Source organism: Aphis gossypii, chromosome X, assembly GCF_020184175.1.
Source record: "Aphis gossypii isolate Hap1 chromosome X, ASM2018417v2, whole genome shotgun sequence".
Lineage (NCBI taxonomy): Eukaryota > Metazoa > Arthropoda > Insecta > Hemiptera > Aphididae > Aphis > Aphis gossypii.
This window is the reverse complement of record NC_065533.1, coordinates 18,120,954-18,147,949: the sequence shown is the minus strand read 5'-3', so window position 1 is coordinate 18,147,949 and position 26,996 is coordinate 18,120,954. Positions and strand designations below refer to the sequence as shown.

Here is a 26,996-nt window from a genome sequence, read left to right as displayed (position 1 = left end):
TTTTTCAACTTCTAAAATAATATTTTTAAGTTACAGTTAAATATATGTATAATATTGTAAATGTACCTTTATATTTTTTTTAATTTTAAGACAATATTAATAGTGATAATAACTAATTATCTAACCTGGATTAGATCGATTGACACTCTTCTATAGAAAAAGTACAATATTATATCGACAGATGTCACCATACTTTGTGTTTCTTAACAAATATTATTCTTAACAGTTAAATCTGTAATAATCGTATTCATCTTATTTCATTTTATTTATTTATAGCTGGTGTTACACGGGCTTCGCCTGGGTTGTGGCGCACTTTATCCCATATATTATAAAACGAAATATGAAATCATTCTTTAAATTATAACAATACAACGGAGTTTCGATTCGTCTATTTCATCTTCTCCATTTAATTCATTGTTTATTTATTTCAAATATACGGATTGTGAGTCCTATTATAGTATGATAATACGTATATAGTGCTATTGAAAATTAAATTATGAATAAGCTAATAATTAAAAGGAAACAAATTAATTTACAATTTAAATATACTTAATTCTGCAAGAACCGCCAACAATAGTCAAACACAAATTTATTAGCTGCAGTCACTAGAAGATTGGCAGGGAAATTCATGATATAGTTCCTATTGGAACACATTTCATAAAAAATGTCTTGGATCTCGGGTATAAGAGGAATTTATTTTAAATCGAATTAAATAAAGAAGTTCAGGACAATCAATAAAACTTTACATTAAGTTATATAAAAATGTAGAGAGTAGGTATATTATATTGCGTTATGCTTGTTTATTTAGAGCACTATAATAATAATTATTATTATGATTGAATAACATTTAAGTCCAACTTTAAATTTTGAACTATCAATAAATATAATAAATGTAAGTAGTAAAGTATTAAAACATTGGTTTAATTCAGAGATTTCTGTACAGTATAATTATTATTTAACACGCTTTTGAGAAAATATAATATTTTTAGCAACTTGCCAAAAATTTCATTTTAAACGGTTATGAGTACGAATTTAGTGATTGTTCTAAGTATATAAGTACATAACTATTAAACTATAATTATATATGTTTACAAATAATTAAAAAAAAAAAGTAATTGCTATTTTTGGCAATGGTGTAATGTACTTACTATTTTTTTTGTACTCAATTAGAGCATTAACAGCATTGGTCATTAATACTCATTATCTTACAATTATACATTGTAGACACAGAATTTTAGATTTTATTCTGTTCTTTTCCAAAAATGAAAAAAAAAGTAGGACGAAGTAAGTATAGCTGTTCGGTCAATGATTCCTATATTATCATAGATCTCGCCTTGTTCATCAGCCGGTGGAAGCCAGCGTGTTAAATACATACATAATTAAAAACTTGAAAGCAGTGATAATTTTTCATTTGAACACCGATTTTGAAAAAAAAAATCTTAAGAAATAACAATTTAAATTTTAAATTTTAGTTATTAAGGTATTTGTCCTTAAAAATCTAACATTACGATTGAAATATTTCAATAATTTTTTAACGATATTATATTATATTAATCTTATCTAATTTTAAATCGATTAAATATAACTATTACAGAAAAAACTTTAAATAATTACTCTAACTTCTACGATAAAAAAGGAAAGAACGCAGATTTTAAAATAAAATTCAATACGTTAAAATTTGTATTAATGAAATTTGAAATGGTTAGAAATATGTCTAAACCATAATCGCTATAATTATATAGGATTTTAAGAACTAAAGCCATAATTTTTTAAATGCAGTTAACAATAGTAATTATTGTGATTATTTATACTCTACATAGGTAGATAAAAAGAAATTAAAACTTAATATTTTATGTGATTAATACCATCTACAACAATATTATTATGTTTACCATAACACTGCAGACACCTGTCAGCCTCATGGAAACTAATGACGTTATAATATGTATAATACATGACAAACTTGCTGTTTCGATTATTTGATATGTACATTAATAGTAAATAAATATAATAAAATAATATAAACTATATGATTATTTATTTGATTTTGGTAAACAAAACATGTAAGTAAGTGGTTAGAGGAAAAAATATGTTTAAAAAATTTAATTTTTATAGAATTCTATATATATTATCTATGGCTATATCAGATAACTGAGATATTAAATGACAAAATGTGATTATTGATTTGCACAATATATTGTTTAAACTAATAAGTAACAACATTCTAAATTTTATCGGTTGCTATATTATCAAAATTGCATAAAATTACCTATAATGTTACGTAGTCGTATCTATAAAAATAAAGTATAATAATAAAACTATATCGCAATTTGCAATAAAACTTATGACACGGCTACGTGTATTGATATAGTTATACAATTGATTATAAATAACACAGCCACTCACTAGTGTTAGATTTTCGTCATCAAAATTCAACATAAGGCTTACTGATTTTTGACGATTAACGGGCGTAGTTATCTGCAAGTTAAAATTATAAGCCGGTGAACTATGATCTAGACATTTAAAAATTATCAATAATATACGTAACACATGCACTAAAACATTAATATTATAGAAAAAACTTCTTTTAGAAGACACATTAGGTATTTTTCAGGAAAAGCGTAAAGAATTAATGTTGCATACTATAATTTATTTTAAAATGATCACCGCACATCCTCGTATATGTACCTACCGCTGCTGAACACGCTTTAGACTATTTAAAACAATGATTTATGAGTTCAACTAAAGATATATTTTAATATTTTGGTGTAATAATTTAAGAATAATACCGCTGTTACTACTAAATTAATATTAATTATTAGTTATAATAACATTCATTACTTATTCAGTAATGGAAAAATACAGCATAAAACAAGTAAATAATAAATACTTATCAAAATGAATAATACATTTATTCATACTTTGTTCATTGTTTGAGAACGAGTGAAAGTATAAGTTTGAATAATAGCGTTTTTATTACCACAATAATTAAAGTAAAAACACTTACGACTATGCGTTTATAAAAAGTAAAATTTAACAATTAATGCAAAATAGGTGTAATAACTCACGAATATTTATAATATTGGGACCATGATAAATGACGATAGTCGTTTTTAAATTCAAATTTGGAAGGAATTTATTAGATATTTTAACAAAGAATAACGATTTTAGTTATTTTGTTATGGATATATCATTCGCGAATACTTGAAACATTTAAGTATGTTTTTATATTCAATACACAAATGATAATACCATAATGGTAAAAATTAATTCAACTTACTGTATTACCTACTTCATTTTTGTCTAATAATAGAAAAATAAATTACATTAATAGCAATAATATCGTTACGTAAGTAACCTTTCATAGTTTATGTACCGGAGCCACGGACCGTTGTCGTTTGTCACACTTGGATGGTAGTGGAAGAAACGTTTACAACCGTTACTATATGTTAATACGTATATTTTATCTGAAGATTGGTAAAAAAAAACGAAGAACTAAATATACATATATAATTAATCATTATTTGGTTTAATTCGAGATGACATAATAACATGGTGGGAATTATCGAGTGGTAAACACAGAAAAATGTGAATGATCATTGTATTAATGGTGATCTATTGACAAAGTCACAAAGACATAACTTTTTTAAGTAAAAAATTGGTTCTAAAATAAATAATTGAGTTTATTTGTGTTTTTTTTTATAAATATTATTTTGGCTCCAATAAGAATAAATTTGTAGGATCTTATTATTATCAAGAATTCTGACCCAGTGCGAATATAATTTTTTATAGCTCAATAAGAATCAATAATTAACAAATCTAACAATATTTAAATACTGAAAATTTCAAGTTTCTACAGTGATTAAAAAATTAAAACAAAACAAAAAAATCATTTTTTTCAAAAACTAGTTAGGCGTAAAAAATTCCTGTTAGGAAATCAAATAATTTGTCAATTCTTATTTTAACAAAATATATCTAATCTTAGCATCAATAATCGTTTTGCTGACCGGGTATATTAACAATGATACTGTTAATTTGATCTATATTTTTGTTAGAATTATCGATGTATTCTTCGTTTAGTGAATTCGTTCCTGTCGGAATCAAGTACAATATTATGCAGTTGTCGAGTACTTATAATAAGTACTTAAATTAATAATAATATATTAAAATACTTATACTTAGTACTATAATAACATTATATACAATTCTCGACCGATCAAACATTTTATTTACGTCCACGGCACTCGTATGTCTATATACGTGAAAACCAGAAAACGTATCGGACGGTCACGGTTAAACGCGCGCAGTTTTCCCGCTGCGGAGCGAACAGGGACGGGGTATTATAGACGGGCGTCCGCGTCAGCCGCCGTCGAATCCGACGAAACTCGTGCATTATTTTCACGGTGGTCTGACCTAACGATAGCGAGTGTGTATATAAGTTCCCGGTGTCCGGTCAGGAACCATCACATCCACACCGACGACTGTCGATTCCACAATTCCACGTCACGTAGCCAAATATAACATTTTTACTATAATATTAATTGTACACATCGTACAAAAAAATCGTCGAGCTCATAGTTTATTTCGTCCGACGGAAATAGTTTTTATTCTTATAATACTTGTCGTGTTTTAAATTGAAAAAAAAAAATCAAAAACGATGTTTTCTCACGTCACGATTTCGTTCGTTTGCGTTTCACTGGCCGTTTTCGTTTCCTCCGCTTCCGTGCCCGCGGTCCAACAACCGCCGCAACAACAACAACAACAACGGCAAGAGGACGGATTCGGCTCGGTCCTGTGGTCCGTGCTGGACGACTGTTTCTTCGGCGACGGCGATGCGGCCTCACCTGCCACCGTGTGCCTCAAGTCCAAAGCGCTGACGGCGCTGGACCGGGCCCTCGGCAAGTCCGCCGTCACCCTAGCGGACGGCTTGACGTTGTCCGCCCGAGCCGGCAAGTCGCTGGCCGTCGACCCGCAGGCCGAACGGGCCGAGCGGGCCGCCCTGGACGCCGCCCCGGACGCCGACAGCAAGAGCGCCCTGTTGGACGACATGCTGGCCAGTCGCATGGACAGGCTCATGTCGACCAGGACCATCGTGATGGACGGTGCCGGCCAAGAAGGTGAGCGAACGCGATTAGCGCAATATTAAATGTCAAAAAAAATTTAAAAAAAAAATAACGATTAACTCGAACGACATAAAAAATATGCAAGTCGTTCGAGTCTTTCGGACTTCCTGCACTATATACCGTCTATGCCGTGTCGTGTTTAGAGTCGAACACGATATTCAACTATTGTCGGAGACATTTTATTAGCCGTCTATATTACGATATAATATATTATGTGGGTACAATATTAAACATACACGACACGGTGGAAACACTTCTTCGAAATTACCCATTGATCACAACACACACATATATCGACGACTATACGTCAAAAAAGTCTTTCGACCGAAGTTTTATTTTAACAGATAAAATACTTGAATTTCGATATTTATCATTTATCACTGCATATTATCTTATACGGTTCCTCTAGTAATCGAGTAATTTAGAGTATAAAGTGGTGGACTAGAATTATTTGAAAAAAAAAATGTCGTGGGAGGAGGACATCTGCATCGACTTATAAACCTATATACTTCACGTAGATGCATAATATTATTACCACATATTAGCGTTCACTATTTACACGGACGTACGTTATTAAATTATCGCCGCATGGCACGTATGTGTTCGGAAGTAAACAGTTTTTCCGTTTTATCACTCATTTGTTAGTCATTTCCGTGGTTTTTTTTTAAATTACAAATTCGTCGGAACTATACTGCTTGTAGGTATTTACCTCTACGTTTCGACGAATATTATATACAGTGCAAGTACGTCTATATACCGGATTTGTAGATCGCAAATCAACATTACATTATACCTAAATACCTAATCACCGTATGTTTTCAATGTAAAATCGTCCTTTGAGCGAGAACATCTGTGTGTCGCAATTATTTAGAATATTTAGAATTTAGACGATATACGCTAACGCAATCGGGTATTCTTTGAGACGGCGTAGATTTTCGAATGCTCGAAAAAAATACCGATACAAATATGTAGCTAATTATTATTATCACAGTTTACAATTTTTGTATACAGTTAACAACAGAGAAAAAAATGAAAAGTATTTCAATTTTGATTTCACTTTATTTTTCAGAAATAAAATGTTAAAAAAATAACTAGGCACTAAATAATGTTTTGTCTTGTTTATTTTTAACATTATTTAGTTAAATAATAATTTTATGTTACTTTTATCAATGTATCATGTATTTAATTTCCATTACTTTAAAATAATAATAATCTATATTCTATAAATATAATTTAAATTTGCAGTTCTCTGCGTCCACTGCAGGGTGTTTATTATTCATAAGAAAATGTTTAAAAAAATAAATAAAAAGTAGATTAATCCCCACAATATACGATAAGTCTATTATTAAAACATTATTTAAAATGTGCAAGGGTAATCGGGTAAATCATATTTGCTCTGCATCACTCTTATATCTTCCTACGTTTCACCATAATAATATGATATGCGGTTTTTTGAATTGAGTTTTGACCGAGACCGTGCGACCGTGAATTACGATCGACAGGTACACACTATCTGTACGCATTTTCGGTTTCCGTTTTCGTGGATCATAATAAACGAAGCTTAATTTATAAGCCTTGCGCGTATCCGTAATCAGTTACGAATCGTGTAAAAAAAAATTAATTTACATAATATTATATAGTGTTATACGAAAGTTACCACGTTCGACTCGTGCGAAGTAGGAAATAACTGCAATGGGTCACCACAATGCTTATAATATAATATATTATCATAAAACATACATGTTTTCCTTACTGCACAATATAATAACGGAGGATTCCTTTTAATTTGTCGTACTATTTATGTATTATTATTATAATTGACACGATACGTATGCGACCTAATTATTTTATTTATTTAAATTTATTATTTATTCATTATGATTTGTGCGCTGCAGGTCGTGGCAAGAAGAAGGACAAAGCCATGCAACAAGCCATGATGATGGCCGGTATGACGGCCGCCGCTGTAATGGGACCGATGGCGTTAAAAATCATCGCTTTAATCGCAGCCAAGGCACTGTTGCTGAGCAAAATCGCATTGGTGCTGTCCGGTATTACGGTGCTCAAGAAACTCATGCAGCCGCAACAGGGAGGTGGTCACGAAACCGAGTCATCGTCCCATCATTACGGTCGGAGTATGCAACTCGAAGGCGTTGCTCATCACATGGCGTATTCTAGCCAAAAGCAATAATACCGCGACCACTGCCGTGTGATTTAATTTATTATTTATTTGTTTCGTGTAAATGCCGATACTAATAATATTATACTTTTTACTGTTATTAATTATTTATCGGTGTAATATTTTGTCTATGCGACTATATTAAACTATAGATGGTATTGTTTGTGCTCAAAATTGTTAAGCATTTATGAACTTTTTTTCTCATTGCCTACCGTAGAAATAATAAATCTATTTTTAGAACCTATGGACAATGTTCACTAATTGTGTATATTTATTTCCACCTTTAAACTTCAGAAAGGTTATCACTTACCAAGGGCTCTTTCTCGTTCTCAACAAATTGAAAATTTTGTTGACTAATGAGATAAATTTACTTCTTGCGTATATAAATTATAAAACTCAGTTTCATCCGATCATAGGCGATTTTTCACAACATTTAAGGAGTATCCTGTGGCGATACCAACTTTGGTTTTTCAAACGAAACCATACATGTTTTAAAGCAAAATGTGAATCACCTAATTTTTCTGAAAATGTTGACGTATTGCAATCGAAATTTGAACGAAAATTTCCGAAGTTATTCTCTTTTAAATACTAAGGAATAAGGATAATAGTCCATTATAGTTTATACTAAATACTTAGTAAATAGATACGAACTCGATAATTATGATTCGGTTTGCAATATAAAATATTAGTTAATAATTACTACTTACCTATTACTAAATGCTTATGAATTAATATTTAACCTGACAATTTTCGGAAACAAAGGAAATATGTATAAAATAATTTCCTTTCTATTAATTTATCGTGTACCTATGTTATCTTATAGCCTATATGTATAACTGTATAATCATAATTATTTACTTAGAATAAAATACTAAAAAACCGCAAGTAATAGGTAACACGAGGGTAAAATAGTTAGAATATATAATAGTTAAATAAAAATACATATTATAATAGAAATAATAATAGGCATTACATAGCTATTACACATGAACTTGAAGCCAAACTTGAAATTATTCAATTTTTCCGGCTGTTTCCTGGCTTCACAATATTATGGCTAAGCATGGTAAAGCAGTATAGAATACAATATGTTTTCCGTGGTGGATTTATTTCCGAATAACATCTACGCGTACAATGCCAAATGTGGGGAAATCCTAACTTACGGAAACGGTTCTATGAGATATGAAGCGATAAATGACGCAGCGAACACATTTTTGGACAAGCTGGCTTCTATCTCCAGAATAGATACCTATTTCTTGAACTCGGCAAACCCATCATGTCTAAAGAGTAATGTTAAATTGGCACAGTCCTGCAATTATTACAAAATCACACATGAAATAGATGACAAATCTAAGTTCAACATCACAATAACATTAACAAATATCAAAGTTTATGATGTTGATGTTCTTAAGTTAATGAATCTATAGGCTCTAACCAATTATTATCATCTAAAAAAAATTATATGCAAAAACTAAAAAATTCTATTCATTGCAGAATTAATTTAGTATGAGTGCTTTTAAATTGTTGACAACACTTGCAAATCTATAGAAGTCTTAAATGTCATCTGCATTCTGCATACCATACAAAGAAGATTGTTGTGAGTTTGAGATGTGTTTGAAAATAACAACATTAACTAAATATATCTTTATCTGCACAAGTACTGGAAAAATATACAATAAAACTAAGAAATAAGAATGCTGCCATACCTACTGCATTAATGTACATCAAAAATTGCTTAATCTGCAGCGTTTCCCAAACTGTAGTCAGCGGACCCCTAGAGGTCCGCACGTACCGAAGGGGTCCACAAACGTAAATTAAAAATATTATTTAAGTACTATATAAAATATTGTATAAAAATGAAAATTTTAATTTCATTTAGGAAATCCGTAATCATTTTTACTAACTCTAAGGGGTCCGGCAGAGAAAAACTTTGGGAAACGCTGATTTAAATGCTATAGTGCTTATTATTTAATTAATAATTTTTATTGAATAATAAATAATACGTTTTAAAAAAATTGATTTTTTTTTTAAAGGTTCCAAATTAATTACATAATAGCATCAATATTTTTATGAACACTTTATCAAAAATAAAATACATACTTTAAAAATAAATTTTCTACTGCTTTAACAATAAATGATAAATTGCATACATAAAACAATTCTCCGTTTGTCAAGAAATACCAAAAAGTAGGTATCAAGGCCAAGGCCAATCCTATTGAATTAACCAAGAAACTATAAAAAATTGTTATCTATTTACTTATAATAATAATATCACACGTATTAAAATATATTATTAAAGAATCGATTTTTTTTAGTAAGAATGTATAAATAATTTTAAGGTTATGATAAATTACTAATCTCGATTATATATAGTTGTAAAAATAATATAATAGATTCTATTAAATAGAATAAGTAATTGTGACTTGTAAACCACTCTCAATCGACTAAAATCAACACTATTTTGATTTTGAACAAAGTGATGCTGTGTTTTTTTATTTTATTAAAATTAAAAAAAATATTTTTCTTATAGAGAAACATGATATAACATTTAAATTGTTCGAATATAGATATAATTATCATTTTATGTATGTGTAAACGGTGAAGTTTGTAAATATTTAAATTAGTTTTAAGCTATTTATTCTTTAAAATGCTTTCATTTCTAAACTACGCATTTGATATTCTATTTAATGGTTAGGTAATGTCAAATCTACTTTAACTATTAACAATATAAAGATGTTTATAACTTATTAACTTATATAAATACTTTTATTATCATTATTATATACTTATATATATTATTTTATACCAATTTAAAAATATCGAAAATACATATTATAAACATTTTTATAAGGATTTTGTGTTGATAAAATTTTATGATTTTATATGTTATACTTATATATTTTCTAATAACTAATGCGATATTCTTGTCATTGTTTAACTGTTTTAATAAAATTAACAGTTTTCTTAACCAAACCAAACCATATATTTTTTAAAAACGAGCTTATTATATTATGTACCTTGTAAAGAAGCCCACGATATTGTCCATGATGTAGTTTGATGCATTTCCTTCATACATTCACTTGAAAAGATATTATATATTGTATTATGAAATCAAATTCATTAATTAATTCAAATTCTAAATCGTAAATGAATTATAATATTTCAAAATTGAGAACAATAAAATTAAAAATTATCCTACACAACCAATTACATTTATTTATTACAAGCCAGCGTGTTGTATGAGCGTTTTTTTCCAAAGACCATCATTATACTGTTAATTACTTTAAAATAAACTTTCAAGTTTTGAGTTGATAAAATTTTATATGTAAATGGAAAATAATAATTTTAGTTATGTTGAAACTTCATAACATTACGTTTACTATCGAATTAATTCATTTGAATACACAGTGGGATTTTCGAAATATTTAAATATTAAGCTGTTTGTTGTATAATTATACCTCAAGCCTATATAATTTTATCTGAATTCTACACGTATACTAGTAAGTTAAGAAGAATTACAGCCTACAGGTATAATAATGATAACATAATGTATACCTACCATATTTTTAAAAATAAAAATTAATAGTAATATAAATAAATAATTATAAGATATATTTAGAAATAGACGCAGACACATAGTCACCAAACAAGATTGTTTTTTTTACAACAACTCGAAAGACTTCAACCTACCTACCTAACCTACCTTTGTTTTTAGATTCTGAACAAAGTGATGACTGATGAATGTATTGATTTTACCGCATGTGGTTTTTTTTTGTGTCTGTGTACAACATAGGTAACTTGTCAAAATAATGCTTCAATTTTAAACTTCGGGGTGGTTTCCGATGGCAAAGTGAATATCCTTGGTGCATTATAGGGGTCAAAAGAAAACAATTTCCAACAGTTTTCAAAAAATTCGAGAAAAATAAATAAAAAGTAACGGAAAATTATCCTAACGGCTAACCTCAATATGTATTTTAAAATGTATGTAGAACTCTTAATTTTTATACCTTAGGAAAGCTTGCGTATATTATAATATAAGAATTCTCATAAGGTTTTTTGCGAAAACCTAAAGGTTTTTTAATTTGAATATTTAATGACCAAAAATTATTTTACCAACTTTTAAATTATAGGTATTCGAGTCTCCAAATTTACTTTTAAAACTGATAATATAAAAGCACTTATAAACTCGATAACACCTAACAGCATTGTCTCGGGTTACTATAATAAGCTGCTCCACTCGTAACTGTTTTTCAAATTTGACGATTTATCATCACTTTCAAATTTAAAATAATTGGCGTTACCTTTGCCCCGGGCTCGTTATAAGAATAATACTCACGCCACGCAATTATTTATATACGCGAAGAACGTAATTACGATTAGATCTACACCCGCGAGCAGTACATATATATACTCGTATGTGCAGTAGTGCTTATTTTCCTCTCGCAAAAACGTACGGTTATCCTAGGTATATAAAAAAAAATCCAAACCTAAATAAAACACATAACGCTTTTTTTTATACATAGATAGGTATGTACCTACCTATACCTATACCTACCTATATACACCTAATATGACGCGATATGAACCTAACAGCAACAACGGTGAGTAATAAAGCTTACTGAGATACAGTACGTATAATATAGTTCGATGTCCGTTGGAAAACACTGGAAATTAGGAAAAAAAAGCAATTAAAAAAAAACAAAAAAAAAAAACCACTCAGACGGAGATAGGTGGGTAATAATATTATTATTCACCGACTACAAAACGAGCGTAGCGCGTCAAATGGATCACATTAGAACGATATAATATACTAATAATAATGATATATTATACGCGTTAATATGGCACAATCTCGTGTGAGTGCGCTGGAAAAACGACCGCCGCAGCAGCCGAAGACGAAAAAGTCACTGCCGCCGCCTCCGGTGAAACTCGCCCGCCCACTATTATATTTTCACGGTGTTCTGGTCCCGACCGCGTTCGTACGATATATAAGCTGTCGGCGACCGCTTCCGTTTCATCACATCCTCACGACGCCGACAACAGTCGACACCGCGATCTGCAAACACTAAAAACAGAAAAAAACTCGTAATCGTCGTAGTCATGTCTTACGCGTTTGCGCTCTCGTTCGTCTGCGTCGCCTCGGCCGCCATCGCCGCGGCCGCCACTGCCGCCGGGCCGCCACAGCAAGAGGACGGCGGCTCCGCCGGATTCGGCACGGTCCTGTGGTCCGTGCTGGACGACTGTTTCTCCGGCGACGCGGCCGACACGGCCGCGGTGTGCCTCAAGTCCAGAGCTCTGACGGCGCTGGACAGGGCCCTCGGCAAGCCCGCCCTGACCGTCGTGGACGGAGTGACGCTGACCGCCCGGGCCGGCAAGTCTCTGCAGGCCACGGACCCGCAAGCCGACCGGGCCGACCGGGCCGCCCTGGACGCCGCCCCGGACGCCGACAGCAAGAGCGCCCTGCTGGACGACATGCTGGCCAGCCGCATGGACAGGCTCATGTCGACCAGGACTATCGTGTTGGACGGAGCCGCCGGTCAAGAAGGTAAGCGTCGTCGTATAATTGAGTATTGTATTATTATATTCTTAACCGTGCCCACCCGCTAGTATCGCTGCGATATTATATATATACTGCTGGTTAACCTACGACCAATTGGCGATGATATTTTGGCCACAGCGATCGCGGCGCTCCTCCCCACCGGTCATTTCGAAAATTATATTTTTTACCCGACCTCGCATTTGTATCGACGAATTTCCGCTGTAAATATTTTGGCGATCGCGGTTGTTTAGGACATGATATTAATATAAGACCCGCCAAAAAGACGTGTTTAATGTTTATACTCAATACATAATATTAATATAACTTTGACTTTAGATTCAATAATATGGTTATAATACAATTAAAAACATAATTTTATGTTCGTCTCGTGTGTACCTTTATACTGCAGCATTTTTATTTCACCCGAATTACTATGCGATACGTAGAGATAGTGGGATTAACCGAAAAAAATGTATCCCGTTCGAAGTTGTCGGGACAACGGGACGTGATTAAAAAAAATGACACTTTACCGTTTTTTTAATTGGTCATCTTTGTGTAATATACAAGACCACTATACATATTGTATATTCATTTTTAACCATTAAACGAAATTTTATAGTTAATTTTTGATTTCGAACGCAATTTAATAATAATATGATTATGTGTCATATGATCTTACATTCCGCGGACCGCGATGTTGGTGTACAAATGTCGACAATAATTTCACAAACCGTTAAAAGTTTAGACGATAAGGGTATCCATTTACACACCTTTTCATAAAATCGTACTAAATATTATATAGAATCTTAGAATTTCACGCCGTTCTTTAAATTAAAATAATGACTGGAATAGTTAACAATTTAAAAATATTCATTCATAAATCGCTTTAAAATATTAAAATTACAAAAAAAATATAAATTCAAACTTGTATGTTTGTATAACGGAGGCAACTGCATAACATTAGACGTGTCATCCCATACGTCTCAAAAACAGAAAATATGTACTATATAATTTTCATTTTTTTTTTCAATATTTTATTGTAAGGTTCAAAAAAATAATAAAGGTTAAACGCTCATCATAGCCATAGCGTATTAGCGTATATACTAATCTTAAACATTGGAAACATATTTAGATAGATAATAACTATTAATGATTATTAACAAATATTTGTCATACTAATTGATTTTACTGTTCATAACACTCTAACCTAATTGCCTTAGTATTGCCTATATATTTGTATTACAATAAAAATGCATATGTTATGAAGGGTATAAAGTATAATTTAGTTGTTTAAATTAAAAATGATAACACATACATGATATTTACTTGATCGTTAACTTGAAATTGGTAAAACAAAAAATTTAAATTGTACGAATATATTCTTGTTGCCGAAAATATTCTTTTGAAAAAACTCTCCTCTCAAATTACTAGTTATATCACAGAAAAATAATTTTTCAACTATAATCTCAACCATAGTATATCGTGTATGTGATTTTAGAGTTTAGACCATAATAAGGATTGTCGGTTACATTTTACGTTTCGCTCTGTATCGCACGCTCCTACTATAGAACGTCACCTAAGGACGCAGAGGGTTCGCTATGTCACGGTACATGAAATTACTCATCTAGCAATCAGTGTCTAAAGAAAGTTTCTGAAAAATTTTGATTTGGTTGAGTTTTAAACACATTCCCACACATAATTATTTTCAGATTAAATAAAAAAAAAGATTTAAGTATTTATAAATACATGGTTTCATTACACAAATAGGTTAATTGCTATATCACTTCGAATTAAAAATTTTAGATTGCCCTAACCACTTTATAAGATAAATATTAATATATAGGTGCTTCTAATACATTATTCAATATACCATGTTGTGTCGAATTCAAATTCATAACCTAAATCTGACGTCGTTCTATCAGTTCGAGTGTAAAACTATTAAAACATTTACAAAAACAAAGGTTTTAACTGTTGTGAAGTATTGAATTAAAACGTAAAGGTACCTATGTATATGTGTATAAAGTAGGTATAATTTAACATTTCGATTTCGGAATTACAGGCCGATAGGTGATAGCCGATAAGTGACCAGCTGTATTATAATATGAGAATTTATATTACTAACAGTCGTAAAAAAAAATATTTATCACTAAAATATTTGAGCATACAATTTTTGTTTATTTAACAATATAGAAACAATGCATTAGAATACGTTCTACACGCGAGTGTTATTCCGTCTTTTACAAAGTTACAAACGTACAACAGAAAATATATGCACTCAATAGTGACTTAAACGAATTGGGATGCATTCAGGCTATGTCAAAAATATAATTTTTTGTTTTGGGACTTACACTGAAAATTTCTCAATTTATTGACAAACTACTTTTGATAATTCCTTAAAGTTACTATTTCTGTTATACCGGGGAATGAGGACTAGGTTTTTCATGTACCTATTTCAATTGAAAACAATAGTATCTATTATAATATCGGTGACACACTGCTACTGGAATGCACTCCATGAAATATATAATTAATAATTAATAATTTTCTATCTTAATTTTATCTTAACATAATTGGTTAAAAATTGTTTCATAATAAGACCATACAATACGCACTCTTCAATTTTTAAATTTTAAAAATATTAATACGTGACATAATAAATATTAGTCATATTTCTTATAATAAACATATTTTTTGTAAAATGTAGGTACAAAATAACTTGATAAAATTGATAATATTGACAAATAAGAAACTTAATAGGACTCATTTTTCTGCTACAAAATTGTAATTCGTAGTTTTTATTTGTAATTGTAAACAATATATTACATATTTTATTAAATTATTTTTACATGTCTTTATATATAAAACAATGTTTGACCTACAACAAATTAATATTTTTATCAGTCCTGAGTCTGTAAAATTGAGAAGAAAAATTGTTATAAGTAATTCCATATATCATGGAGCCCGATTGTGTTGCATTATTTAAAATATTTAGATAAAAATGTAAAAATAGTGTAATCGTGTTAAATCCTTTAACATACATGGTATAATACATTATTATGAATTCCATAAAATTTTAATAACCTAACATATGACATGGTATACTAGGGACTTTCTAACGTCTATTTCTCATAAAGATAATAATAATATGTGTAATTAAGCATAAGTCATACTACAACATTATACTTATTAGTACGTCATATTTTAAAGTAGTCATGACGTGATATTAATTATGCGAATTTCGACGAAAAATCTGATTGTATTACCTTTCGATTTTCCAAAAAATTTCTCCAAATTTCCCCATATATATTAAATTATATTTTTGTTATATTATAACCACTTAAAAATGTTGAATTGTTATAATTATAACTTACTGCTAAGAATAGTACTCACGTGTGCTGTTGGAAAGGTCCTGATTTTACTATAATTTGTTGGAAACGGATTTCTGAAAATGAAAATAATATAAGAGCGTTAAATAAATAATAATCTCTATATTATTTTTAAATTCCAACTAAATAACTTTTCATTTATCACCTTTGAAACAGTGCTTGTGTGATCTACGATGATGATATCTTCGTGAAATACGATCGCATTGTTTTTGATACAAAATACAGGTATGGAGGCCTCTTAAATCATAATACTTACACATTATGTGAATCTTGGAAGAACGATTTTAAATACGGATACAAGCATGAGCTATAATATCATATTATACGAGTATCTAATCAGTTAATAATAATAATATTAGGTCCACTGTTTGGGCCATTTTATTATTATCAATTATTAATAAAAATAAACGCATCATAAATGTCATTACGACGAAAATAATATTATAAAATTTATTAAAACTTTCTAATTGAATTATAGCGATATAGGTAATGATAGTTAAAACCTTATGGGCAAGGGACGTCACATTATCCATTCTCATGTAAAATATCTCCAAATTTTGATTTTTTTTTTCATTATTGAAAATATTTTTGGGTTTTTAGAATATTAAACACTACAATCTGCGTGTTTTTAATCGAACTTACGAAAGCAATATGCCAACGAGGTTTTTATACAAGCGTATAACAGCCAATAGGTCATAATAGACAATAAGTATAATATTATTTTTAATCGTAAATTTAACATTTCGAACGAACGTCGTAATCGAGATTATATACGAATGATGACTATATACGAATTAAATGAAAACAATACTTTTTTGAAAGTCCGTCAGAAGACATGAAATCGTGCATTTCTATGAAATTTTTTCATAATACACAATAAAAAATTATAATTCGGTTCTAAATTCGTTAAAAAAAAAACTAAAAAAACGAGAGGCGAACGTTTATGCGATGCGTTGTAATAAGCGCCTTACGTCTCTTATCATCGACATAATAATATAATGTTATTATTATATTTGACTCGAGACGTATAATGCGACCTAACTATTTTATTTATTTATTCATTGTGATTTGTGCGCTGCAGGTCGTGGCAAGAAGAAGGACAAGGCCATGCAACAGGCCATGATGATGGCCGGCATGATGGCCGCCGGCGTCATGGGCCCGATGGCGTTGAAGATCATCGCCCTGATGGCCGGCAAGGCGCTGTTGGTGAGCAAAATCGCGCTGGTCTTGTCCGGCATCATAGCGCTCAAGAAACTGTTCCAGCCTCAGCAGTCGAGCGGCGGAGGCGGCGGACACGAGCACATCGTCGAGTCGGCTCCTTCCGGCCACCATTACGGCCGCAGCATCGACGCCCACCGCGCGGCCTACTCGGGCCAAGTCCAATAGCCGACAACGTCGTAGCATCGTAATGTCATACGCGTTGACGATATCGCGGTTTTATCCACTTCCGACGCGATATACTGCCAATGACGTATTGATTATCGTCATCACCGTACGTGGTCGCCACAACTAATTTATTATATATTTATTTATTTATCTATTTATCGATATAAATCAAGCCTCCGATATGTATTCGTCGTGCGTATTTCCAACACCTTCGTATACGTTTAACTGTTATCATCGTCAACGTATCAAAACGTACAACAACGAATCGACTGTATTATAATATTTTGTAATATCGTAATATCGTGTGCCTGCGAGAACGACGAATTTTTATACGTTTTTTTTTTTTAAAAATATTTTTAAGAAACCGGTTAATATTTATTAATATTTATTTTTATTGTGTTTTAAATATTGTGATTTATATTCACGTGTTTAATTATAGTTAACAAAAAAATAAACATAAATCTGATTTCAAAAGTTTACAGTGACTTCTTATTGTCGTCGTATAATATATTTTATAATATACAAAAAAATAGGTTCCTATAATATACATTATACACATATTGGTATTTATGATTTTGTAAGAAAGGATTTTACTCTTTTAAGAATGCGTTTATTTTTACTGTGTTCGTCATGAAATACGATTTTATACGAGTGATAATGATGTTTTGATCTTCTTCAACAATGTAGTTTTTCAAAATTTGATTTTGAAATCAAAGTCTGTTGTATAGAAACCATTTTTAAAGACTATTATTCTAAATTTCGTTTTAATGATTAATAAACTGTTCATCCAAATTTTTAACCAAGTACATCAATTCTATCAAAACAATTATTCACTAAATAATTTAGAGTTAAAAATTCTTAATTTTGGAAAACAGAAGTTCGTGTCACTAAAGAACACTAAGTGCCTATTACGAAAAATCTCAAGAATTAGAAAATATATAGTCCTAAAACATAGGTGATAATTTAAAAATATTCAGAATTTGAATAACTTTATTATTAAATAAAAAATCGTTTTGAGCAAGTTTAGTGAATCAAACTACAATATTGTAATAATTGATATTTAGCTAAAAAAATTTTTTTATATTTTGAAAAAAAAATACACTGTTGAACATAATATTATCTATACTAGTATACCTACTACCTATACATTAGGCACCAATCATACTACTTCAAATAACTTTATATAGGCACTACCTCTACTCGCGTATAACGTAATATTCTTATCACATTGTAGAGAAAAAACTTGGATGACAAATCAATGGTAAAAATGTAGAAACAGTTGTATAATTACATTTTTTTTTAAATTAAAAGGATCTATTTCATTCATTTTTAAACCAGTAAGTAAATGATTTAAACATTTCATAAGTTTTTGTTCAGTGATTTTATTTACTTAAACTTAATTTGATTGAATTCGCTAATACGCAGTTAATAGTTTAAAAATTATTAATAATGAACCAAGTATGTGCAACAAATTCTATCTTCTAAGACAGGAATCACCGCTGCAACCTTTTAAAACAATTGACTACTTGCTAAATTCGAAATCTAGGTTTATAGGACGTCTAAGAGATTTTAAGAAAAAAATTTGTTTGATGAAAAAAATAATGGTCATCAAAATTTAATATACAACTAACACGATTAAATCAAGGACAACCCTGTTAATCAGGACAGAAAATACGTTTGTTGTAAAAATATTTAATTACAAAACTTTTACCTTAATATTTTAAAGTTAATTTCAATATATGAGCAATTGTTACGTTTTGGCACATTTTTTTTTTTGATTTTTAGAAACAGGCTGCTCTTGGTCCAGTTTTGATTTCATTGTTTTTAGTTTATCTAGTGACTTGTTGTAAACTGGTATTTTCCAGAAACTTAAGAACGAAATCTGTATGTTTAGTTCGATAATGCCTCTCTAAGTTTTCACTTTTGAAAATTGAAAGAGTATCTCGGCATAACAAATATACGCATTTATCTTTAACGTTAACTTTCATTACTGATTAAAATGATAAATTTTACACTTTTTATTTGCATTCGTTTTATTAAAGTATAAATTTCAAATTTCAAATAAATTTGGAACGTAAAAATTAAAATAAACAGAACAAATGATAATACACGTTGCATGTGACAGTCGAGTAGGTACTCGAGTTATAACTTATAACTGACAATAATAAATTATTCCGAATCCGAGTTTTTCGGCTATCGCGAATCACGATTAACCGGTAATGATAAATTCCAAGAATAGAATATAGCAATCTTTATAATATTCGATTATTTGTTACGCAATCGACCGATAATGGAAAAAATATAATTTTATATTTAAATTATAATCAACAGTTTTAGTTAATTCTGTTACACAATATTTTTAGTTAATAAAATATGATGCATAGTCAATTTATATTTTTCTCAAAGCAAACTTATTCTTGACTTGGTTGTAGATAGTGACAAAATGAAAAATATAAAAATCCACTTCCGAGAAAATTTAGAAGAGAGGAATACAAACCAAAATTAGTTTAAAAAATTTAAATCGAGCTACTGGAAGTATGCTTAATGTTCTTTCGCTTATTAAGCTAAATGTATGAAAAAAAAATGGTTGTTCAAGCCCCTTTAAAGCGAATTATCAGACTAGAATTTATTGTTATACAAGTATATTCACTAGATTATTCCGCGGACAACGACACACTCGATTTTAAAGGGGTTTGTATAGGCAATTTTAATGACAAATTGAGACGTTTTTTTCTTTAATATGAAAAATTTACAATTTGTCTAGTGAAGCATAATAAGTAACTATGATGACATCATAACATACAAATATGTATATAAATTATATTAAAAAGGAGGCCATCCAGTGATGGAACCTACCTGCAATGTGATTGTCATCTTTAGATCTAATTTGAATAAGTCTACACACATTTATACCTATGTATAAACTGTGGACCCCCTATAAAAAAATTGAAAATACTCCACTGTATATAGTTCTTCAAAGTTGGGTAGTATTGGGAAGTTATCGAGTGTAAATGTGTTATAACTCATTAGTATATAATATAATAGTAATATTAGTACAATTAATTAAAATTATATGACAATTAGTGACAATAAGATATGGCAAGTAGTAACAGGTAAAAATATTATCACCACTCTTCGCTACACAATGGGGTCGATGATATCGAGTTAATTACTATTATAGCTACTGGACTTAACAAATAAATATCCCAGTTCTGATGGTGCTAATTAGTACTAATGAATAACACCTAAAAACTTTCTAAAACCAACCAAATTTGAGCATATAAATCGCCTACGGATCAACGAAAGTTAAAAATATTTTAACGTAAAAATTCATGAAAAAAATGTTTTTATTAATTTATGCAATTAATAATATAGGTTGCCACTTTAAAATTAAAAGTTGATTGTTTTTTTACTATTAAATATAAGAGTGAAAAAAAGTAAAATTGTATACAGTTTTATAAACACATGTGTTGTTTGATTAAAAAATCACCATGTATGCAGTTCAATTTTCAAAATATTTTGGCTTTTTTTTAGTTAATTATAGACAACTGAAATTTTCGATTTTTCTAAGTATTTTTTTGTTTAACTGTCGATAAGAAAAATTTTGGGAGCTGAAAAAATTTAAAAATGTAATACAAGGTTTCTTATAAGTCGTTCTTATTTTAGTTAAATAAAATCAAAAATCGTTAGTCACAATTTTTTTTTAAGCGTTTAAACTTTAAAATTCAAATTTTTACGAAACATTTCAAAATTGCGAAAATTTACAGGTAATTTTGTAGTTGAAAATTCAAAACATTTTTGTATTAGTATCTAATGTTAAATAATTCAACACTACGTTTGCCTTCAAATAGCTATAGAGAAAACTCGAAACCTCATTGTAGGGAAAATGTTATAAGCATTTGAATTTTATATTTTTACGAAATCGAGTAACGACAACGATTTATCCTCAAACGATTTTCATTTTCGATTTTCGTTACTATTCAAAAATTCGTAAGTTGGCATTTTCTTTACACGATTTAATTTTTAAAATATTTCGTTTATTTTAATGCTATTTATAGACATCTGAAATATTCGTTTTTGTTTAGTTTTTTTTTTTTAAATACTTAAAAATTTAATACAAAGTTCCTCATAAATTAGTCTTTTAGTAGGTAGTTCAAAAATTTTAAGAATTTTATTTCAATTATTTTTTTGTCATTGGGTAAAAATATTCGGGAGAACTTTGAATGTATGTAACAGGTACCTACGTATATTGACCATGAAGTGATCGTAATAGTCTTCGGACGAGTATCTACAACTGCCTCCACCGCCGCCGCCGCCGACGACGTCGACGACGACACAGAAACAAAACGACTTGTTCATGCGCTCCTGGTACTCGGGACCCAATTTTGTCCGGTTTAGGAGCGTCTGGAACACAGAACCGAACCGTGACATTTCTACGCATGCGCGAACACCATATTGAATTGAAATCTCTTATCGTTTTATTACTATAATAAAATTGATATTCATTTGTTAATATTTAACTTATTTAAAGAGCAATGAGCATAATAGGTATTCTATCTTCATAATTATTTAATATTTATTATTTCTCTTTTAGTCTTTTAATATGAATATTTTTACAAATAAACTTTCTTTACTTCACTTATGACTTTTTTAGTAAGAAGACACAAGTTAATATTTTCATTGATGAATGCTAGTGAATAATATTTATGGAAATGTAATAATATGATGTAGTTTGTAATGTTTGTATATTGTTTTATTTTTTATGCATAATATGAAAAACTATTATGAAAAACGCTCATTTTGGTTTAATCTCGGCAATCCACTGACAATAATGATAATAATAATAATTTTATCATTAGAGCGACTCTGATGCCTGAGGCTTCTTTATCAATAAATAGACGTCATTTACCCGTCTTTTTTTAAGGGGTTTGAATAGTTGTTTATTCATGCAATTTAATAACAATTATTTGAGAAATACAAATATTTTACAAACATTATAATATTTTAACACCTATAAACATAATTGTTGCTTTATTGTTTTATTAGTTTATTACGATACATCGTATGGAAAAGCGTTTTCGTGCGGAGAAAACCCCAATTCGATACTCTACTAGTAGTCCAATTTTTGAAATCATGCAAAAACACATAGATTTCAAGGGGAGGCTACAGATATGGTTAAAAAATTGACCATCATTTTTAATAGTTATATTACATTACACAATACAGTAACTATAGTATTAGATCAATTATCACGTTTAAAAATTGAAAATAAAGGTTTCTAAAATATTAAAACGTATAATATGCGTACTATATATATTAAATTAAATTTATAGATATAAGATAATATTTAGTTTACATTTAGATACTTAGTGTTAAAGTGATTCAAAATTTATAAGAATACATAGGCACAATTTTCTTTTTTATTAGTTTTTGAAATTCAAATATTGACAAAAATTCGTCAAAACCATTTGCAAATTACTTTGAAGTTCAAATTTATAAAAAACTTTGTATAAGTAGCTAAGAGTTGAAAATTTAATACAAGATTTTACATAAGTTTGGCTTTCAATAGTTAATATTATAAAAGAACTTAAATGTTGGTATACTCAGGTCATTAAAACATAAACCACATTTTTTACTACCCATTGGAAAATATATTTTAGGCTGATAAATCATCTCGTATACACATTTTCGTATATAGTGATATCTATCATTGGATTCAAATTTAACTCATAAATAATAGGGTCGTATCCCATTTCGCCGCCAAATTAATCCCATTTTGCCACCGACCCATTTCACCGCAAAATTTTCAAATAATTTTTTCTTAAAACATGGTTACCTTTGTATTTTATTATTTTTAAGCTAAAATTTTTTAAGCCAGGATAGGCAATAACTAGCTAAGGTAAAAATACTAAGTGTAAAATTGGAATAAATAAATACAAAACGTTGTTAGTAGATATGTTAGAAATATATTAACAGATAACAAATTAAATTAACCAACCAATTATAATGTATTAGCTAAAATTTAAATTAATACCAAATTATAAAAAATCATAAACATGTATTAGCCCATAATATATTCGAAAGAAAGTGTACTATCCTACAAAAATAGTAATTCTAGTCATCATACCTATGTTATCTCTGAAATTATCTAATATTCTTCCTATTGTCACGCCTTGTGATAATTTAGCTGCTATTTCATGCTTTTTTGTAATTGGTAAACTTATGTGTTGGAGTTCATTTTCTTGGTGGCCATAGTGATATTTATAAAAGATAATATTACAACTTCTTTCATTTGAATGTTCAAATAATATGATGTGACTTGTACACTGTACAGTTCATATTAATTTAAGATACTTAAGATTTTAAGCAATACCTATTTAATAATTTTTAAATCTGAACCATTTAGTCGTCAATTAACTATTTTAAATTATTTGTTGATAAAGTTCAAAAAAATATTATACTATTGTTTTTAAATAGGTAATAATTGATTTTATATTGCTAGCAGGTTACTGTATTAGAAATGTCTTCAGAAAAAGAAGGAAGTAATGAATATATTATAACCTAAAGATATTTTTACTGTTCTAAGAGAGAAACATAAATTATAATGTTATTAATATTTTCTTTTTTAAAATTATAAATGTAATTTGAGGGATCAAACAGTTTTTTTAATTTTATTTTAATCATTACATTTTTGATACTAAATATAAAACATGAGAATTCAATAAGTATCATATTTTTTACCTTATACTTTATAGTGTTATTGTGTCAACAATTATAGGTGATTACTAAATAAATTGTAACCAAATTATAAGTATTAATTTTTGTATAAAACAGTGTTTTTTTATTTTATTTTATTAGTTAATCTAATATTATATAGATTAGAAAATTAATCGTATTATATTATTTTGTGTACATTACAAAAAGAATGATTTTGTCAATCAAAAAAATCATGACCCTATTATAACTATATTATTATATTATACATTGACGTTAGACATCCATTTCTATAAATTAGAATGTATAGTTATTTTGTTTTAATATTAATAATAATACAACTACAATTATCACAGTTATTAAAAAATGAAAATACATTTAGTTCAGATTGCATTAAATTAAATATCATATATAAAATTCACACTTTTGGGAATAATCATACATCCAATATTCAAATTAAATATATATTATAAACTATATTATGCACCGTATTATGAATGATATTATATTATTATTACTTCAATTTAATAATAAAATAATAAATCATTATAGTTCAGTACTAATATTAAGATAAATTATAAACAATTTAAAACGTTACCTATTCATAGTACCAAAAGTTTAACGATAGTTAATGAATGTGTTGATAAAAACGTTCGTCTACAAGTTTATAAAAATACAATTTGTTTTATGAGCAAATCATGTCATAAATAATTCTAAAGCAAAACAAACATTATTTGAATGATTAAAACTGGATTCCAAAACAACGACCGTTTGTGCCGATTATTAGTCTATTATATATAGTCTATTCAAAATAATATTTTGAACCTGTATTAATATTAGTCTCACCAAGCCTATGATTTAATTTGCACTTCTTTTTAGTCATGGTTTCAAAAATTCAAGTTTTTCAAATTTATAGATCAGTTTATAAAATTGTAAGTTTTATCTTATACAAAAGAAAAAAAAATGGGATTTTTCATTTTTTATAATTTTATTAGAGCTCTATACACTTTTTGTTTTATTTTGTATTGAAATACTTGGAATTGTTTATTTATGTTTTATTTTTGAAATTTCATTAAAATATATTCTTGATATAATTTTTATATTTCAAATAATTAAATTTATTAAGTAATTAATTTTTATATAATATTATAGAACATAAAACCAGTGTATTATATATTTTGTTTATTTTGGGGAGAGACATTTTTTATTTTTAGCAAAAAATGTAAGTTGTTTTTTTTGGTCATCGTTTTTTTTTATTTTATTATTATTATATTTAAACAAGCAGCTTTGCTTATCATTAACCTAACCGTTCTAATATAACTAATTAGACGAGTAGAGTTAAATAATATATTATAATAATTAATAACTACCTAATAAGTTGTATAATTATTATGAAACTCTGTATTGTTATCTATTATTAATGTTATTATATCAATATAAGTGATTCGAGTATTTATAGATTTTCAAAACACCGTGTTACGACTTGTTGAAGGTACTTTGAAAACGTAAAATATTACCATCGTATGGTAATATGTCAGAGGTGTATCGGTAAATTTTCAATGGTAAATTTTGTAAGTCCGGTGTTGAAGTGTAATATGTATAATGTTTAAACGAAAGATTAACGACGGACACGCTACGTCACATCTCTATGAGATATTATATACAATTTAGAATATTTTATAATTATCCATTGTATTGATAGCTAAGTCGAATCGTCTCGAAACTGCAGAAGAGATTCTCAAGCCCCGCACACAAACTCTCGACCGCTCATATCGAACGAGCCGGAGCCCGGGCGGGAAATTAACGAGTGGCGGAAAAAAAACACACACACAAACATTTTGTTCTTATTGATAGAATAGGCTTCAAACGGTTATTGTTTTGAAAGCGGCAATTATATGCAGACGACTCGTGTTATTGCGTATACAATATTATATAATATGCCTAATAATAATAATAATAATAATAATAATAATGATAATTTTAAGTATGTATGGATATAAAATAAAAAATATAATATAATATAAATCACGAAAAAAAAAAAATGAAAAGAAAAGTTAATAAGGTTAGAGCGGTGTTAGTTGCGCAGTGTGACGGCGGGCGGACGGGCGGGGACGAGCTAGTATTGCGGCTCAGACGTCCGTTATCGCGGCGCGCGCGACGGCCGCCAACAGCAAGGCCACCGTGGCCACCAGAGACACCCGGGTGCGGCCGGCCGCGGCGTTCGTCTCCAGCAACGTGTACTTGAGCTCCTCGCGGATTTCCTCGGTGTCCACGCGCATGTGGTCCGTTCCGTCGGCGTTCCGGGCGCCGCCCTTGGGCCTCGCGTCCAGCGAGTTCGTGTTGGTCTGGTTCCGGTCGTCCGCGGTCGTGTCGATTTCCAATTTCACTGCGAAAAGTTGTTATTTGTCGTTATTATTAGGTATATTATAATTATTATATGACAGGGATGGCAAACCTTTTGAACATTGCGTGCCCAAAATTACCTTTTTTTTTTTTTTTTTTCAAGAGGCGTGCCATGTGAAAAATATTATATTATTATATTGAATGTTATATTCAATATTGTAAAAAAAAAAAAAAATGTTTAAATATGTTAACCTATTACCTATCATGTTATATAATATATTATAGAAAAAATCTTCGCGTTCCCACAAAATCTTTTCGCGTGCCATGGGTTA

General features: G+C 29.4%; 3 protein-coding genes and 1 long non-coding RNA gene across 4 annotated transcripts in view; 2 read left to right on the top strand and 2 right to left on the bottom strand.

The window, feature by feature from the left end:
• Positions 1-4,458: 4,458 nt before the first annotated feature.
• Positions 4,459-7,541, top strand: LOC114125013 (uncharacterized). The gene is made up of 2 exons (XM_050206681.1): positions 4,459-5,117; positions 7,019-7,541. The coding sequence occupies exons 1-2, from the start codon at positions 4,658-4,660 to the stop codon at positions 7,309-7,311; spliced, it is 753 nt and encodes a 250-aa protein (XP_050062638.1). The 5' UTR covers positions 4,459-4,657; the 3' UTR covers positions 7,312-7,541.
• A 662-nt stretch (positions 7,542-8,203) lies between these two features.
• LOC126552130 (uncharacterized) lies at positions 8,204-10,486 on the bottom strand. The gene is made up of 2 exons (XR_007605972.1): positions 10,314-10,486; positions 8,204-8,605 (listed from the first exon to the last, which is right to left on the bottom strand). It is a non-coding gene; the product is annotated as an uncharacterized LOC126552130 (long non-coding RNA).
• A 1,814-nt stretch (positions 10,487-12,300) lies between these two features.
• On the top strand, positions 12,301-18,084 carry LOC114125004 (uncharacterized). Its single transcript, XM_027988476.2, has 2 exons — positions 12,301-12,841; positions 17,303-18,084. The coding sequence occupies exons 1-2, from the start codon at positions 12,397-12,399 to the stop codon at positions 17,605-17,607; spliced, it is 750 nt and encodes a 249-aa protein (XP_027844277.2). The 5' UTR covers positions 12,301-12,396; the 3' UTR covers positions 17,608-18,084.
• Positions 18,085-23,550: 5,466 nt separating this feature from the next.
• Positions 23,551-26,996, bottom strand: part of LOC114125011 (uncharacterized) — a 58,822-nt gene continuing 55,376 nt past the window's right edge. The window contains exon 8 of the mRNA XM_050205754.1: positions 23,551-26,707. Within this exon, the coding sequence (XP_050061711.1) occupies positions 26,451-26,707 (257 nt within the window). The 3' untranslated portion in view covers positions 23,551-26,450. The remainder of the gene's footprint in view (positions 26,708-26,996) is intronic.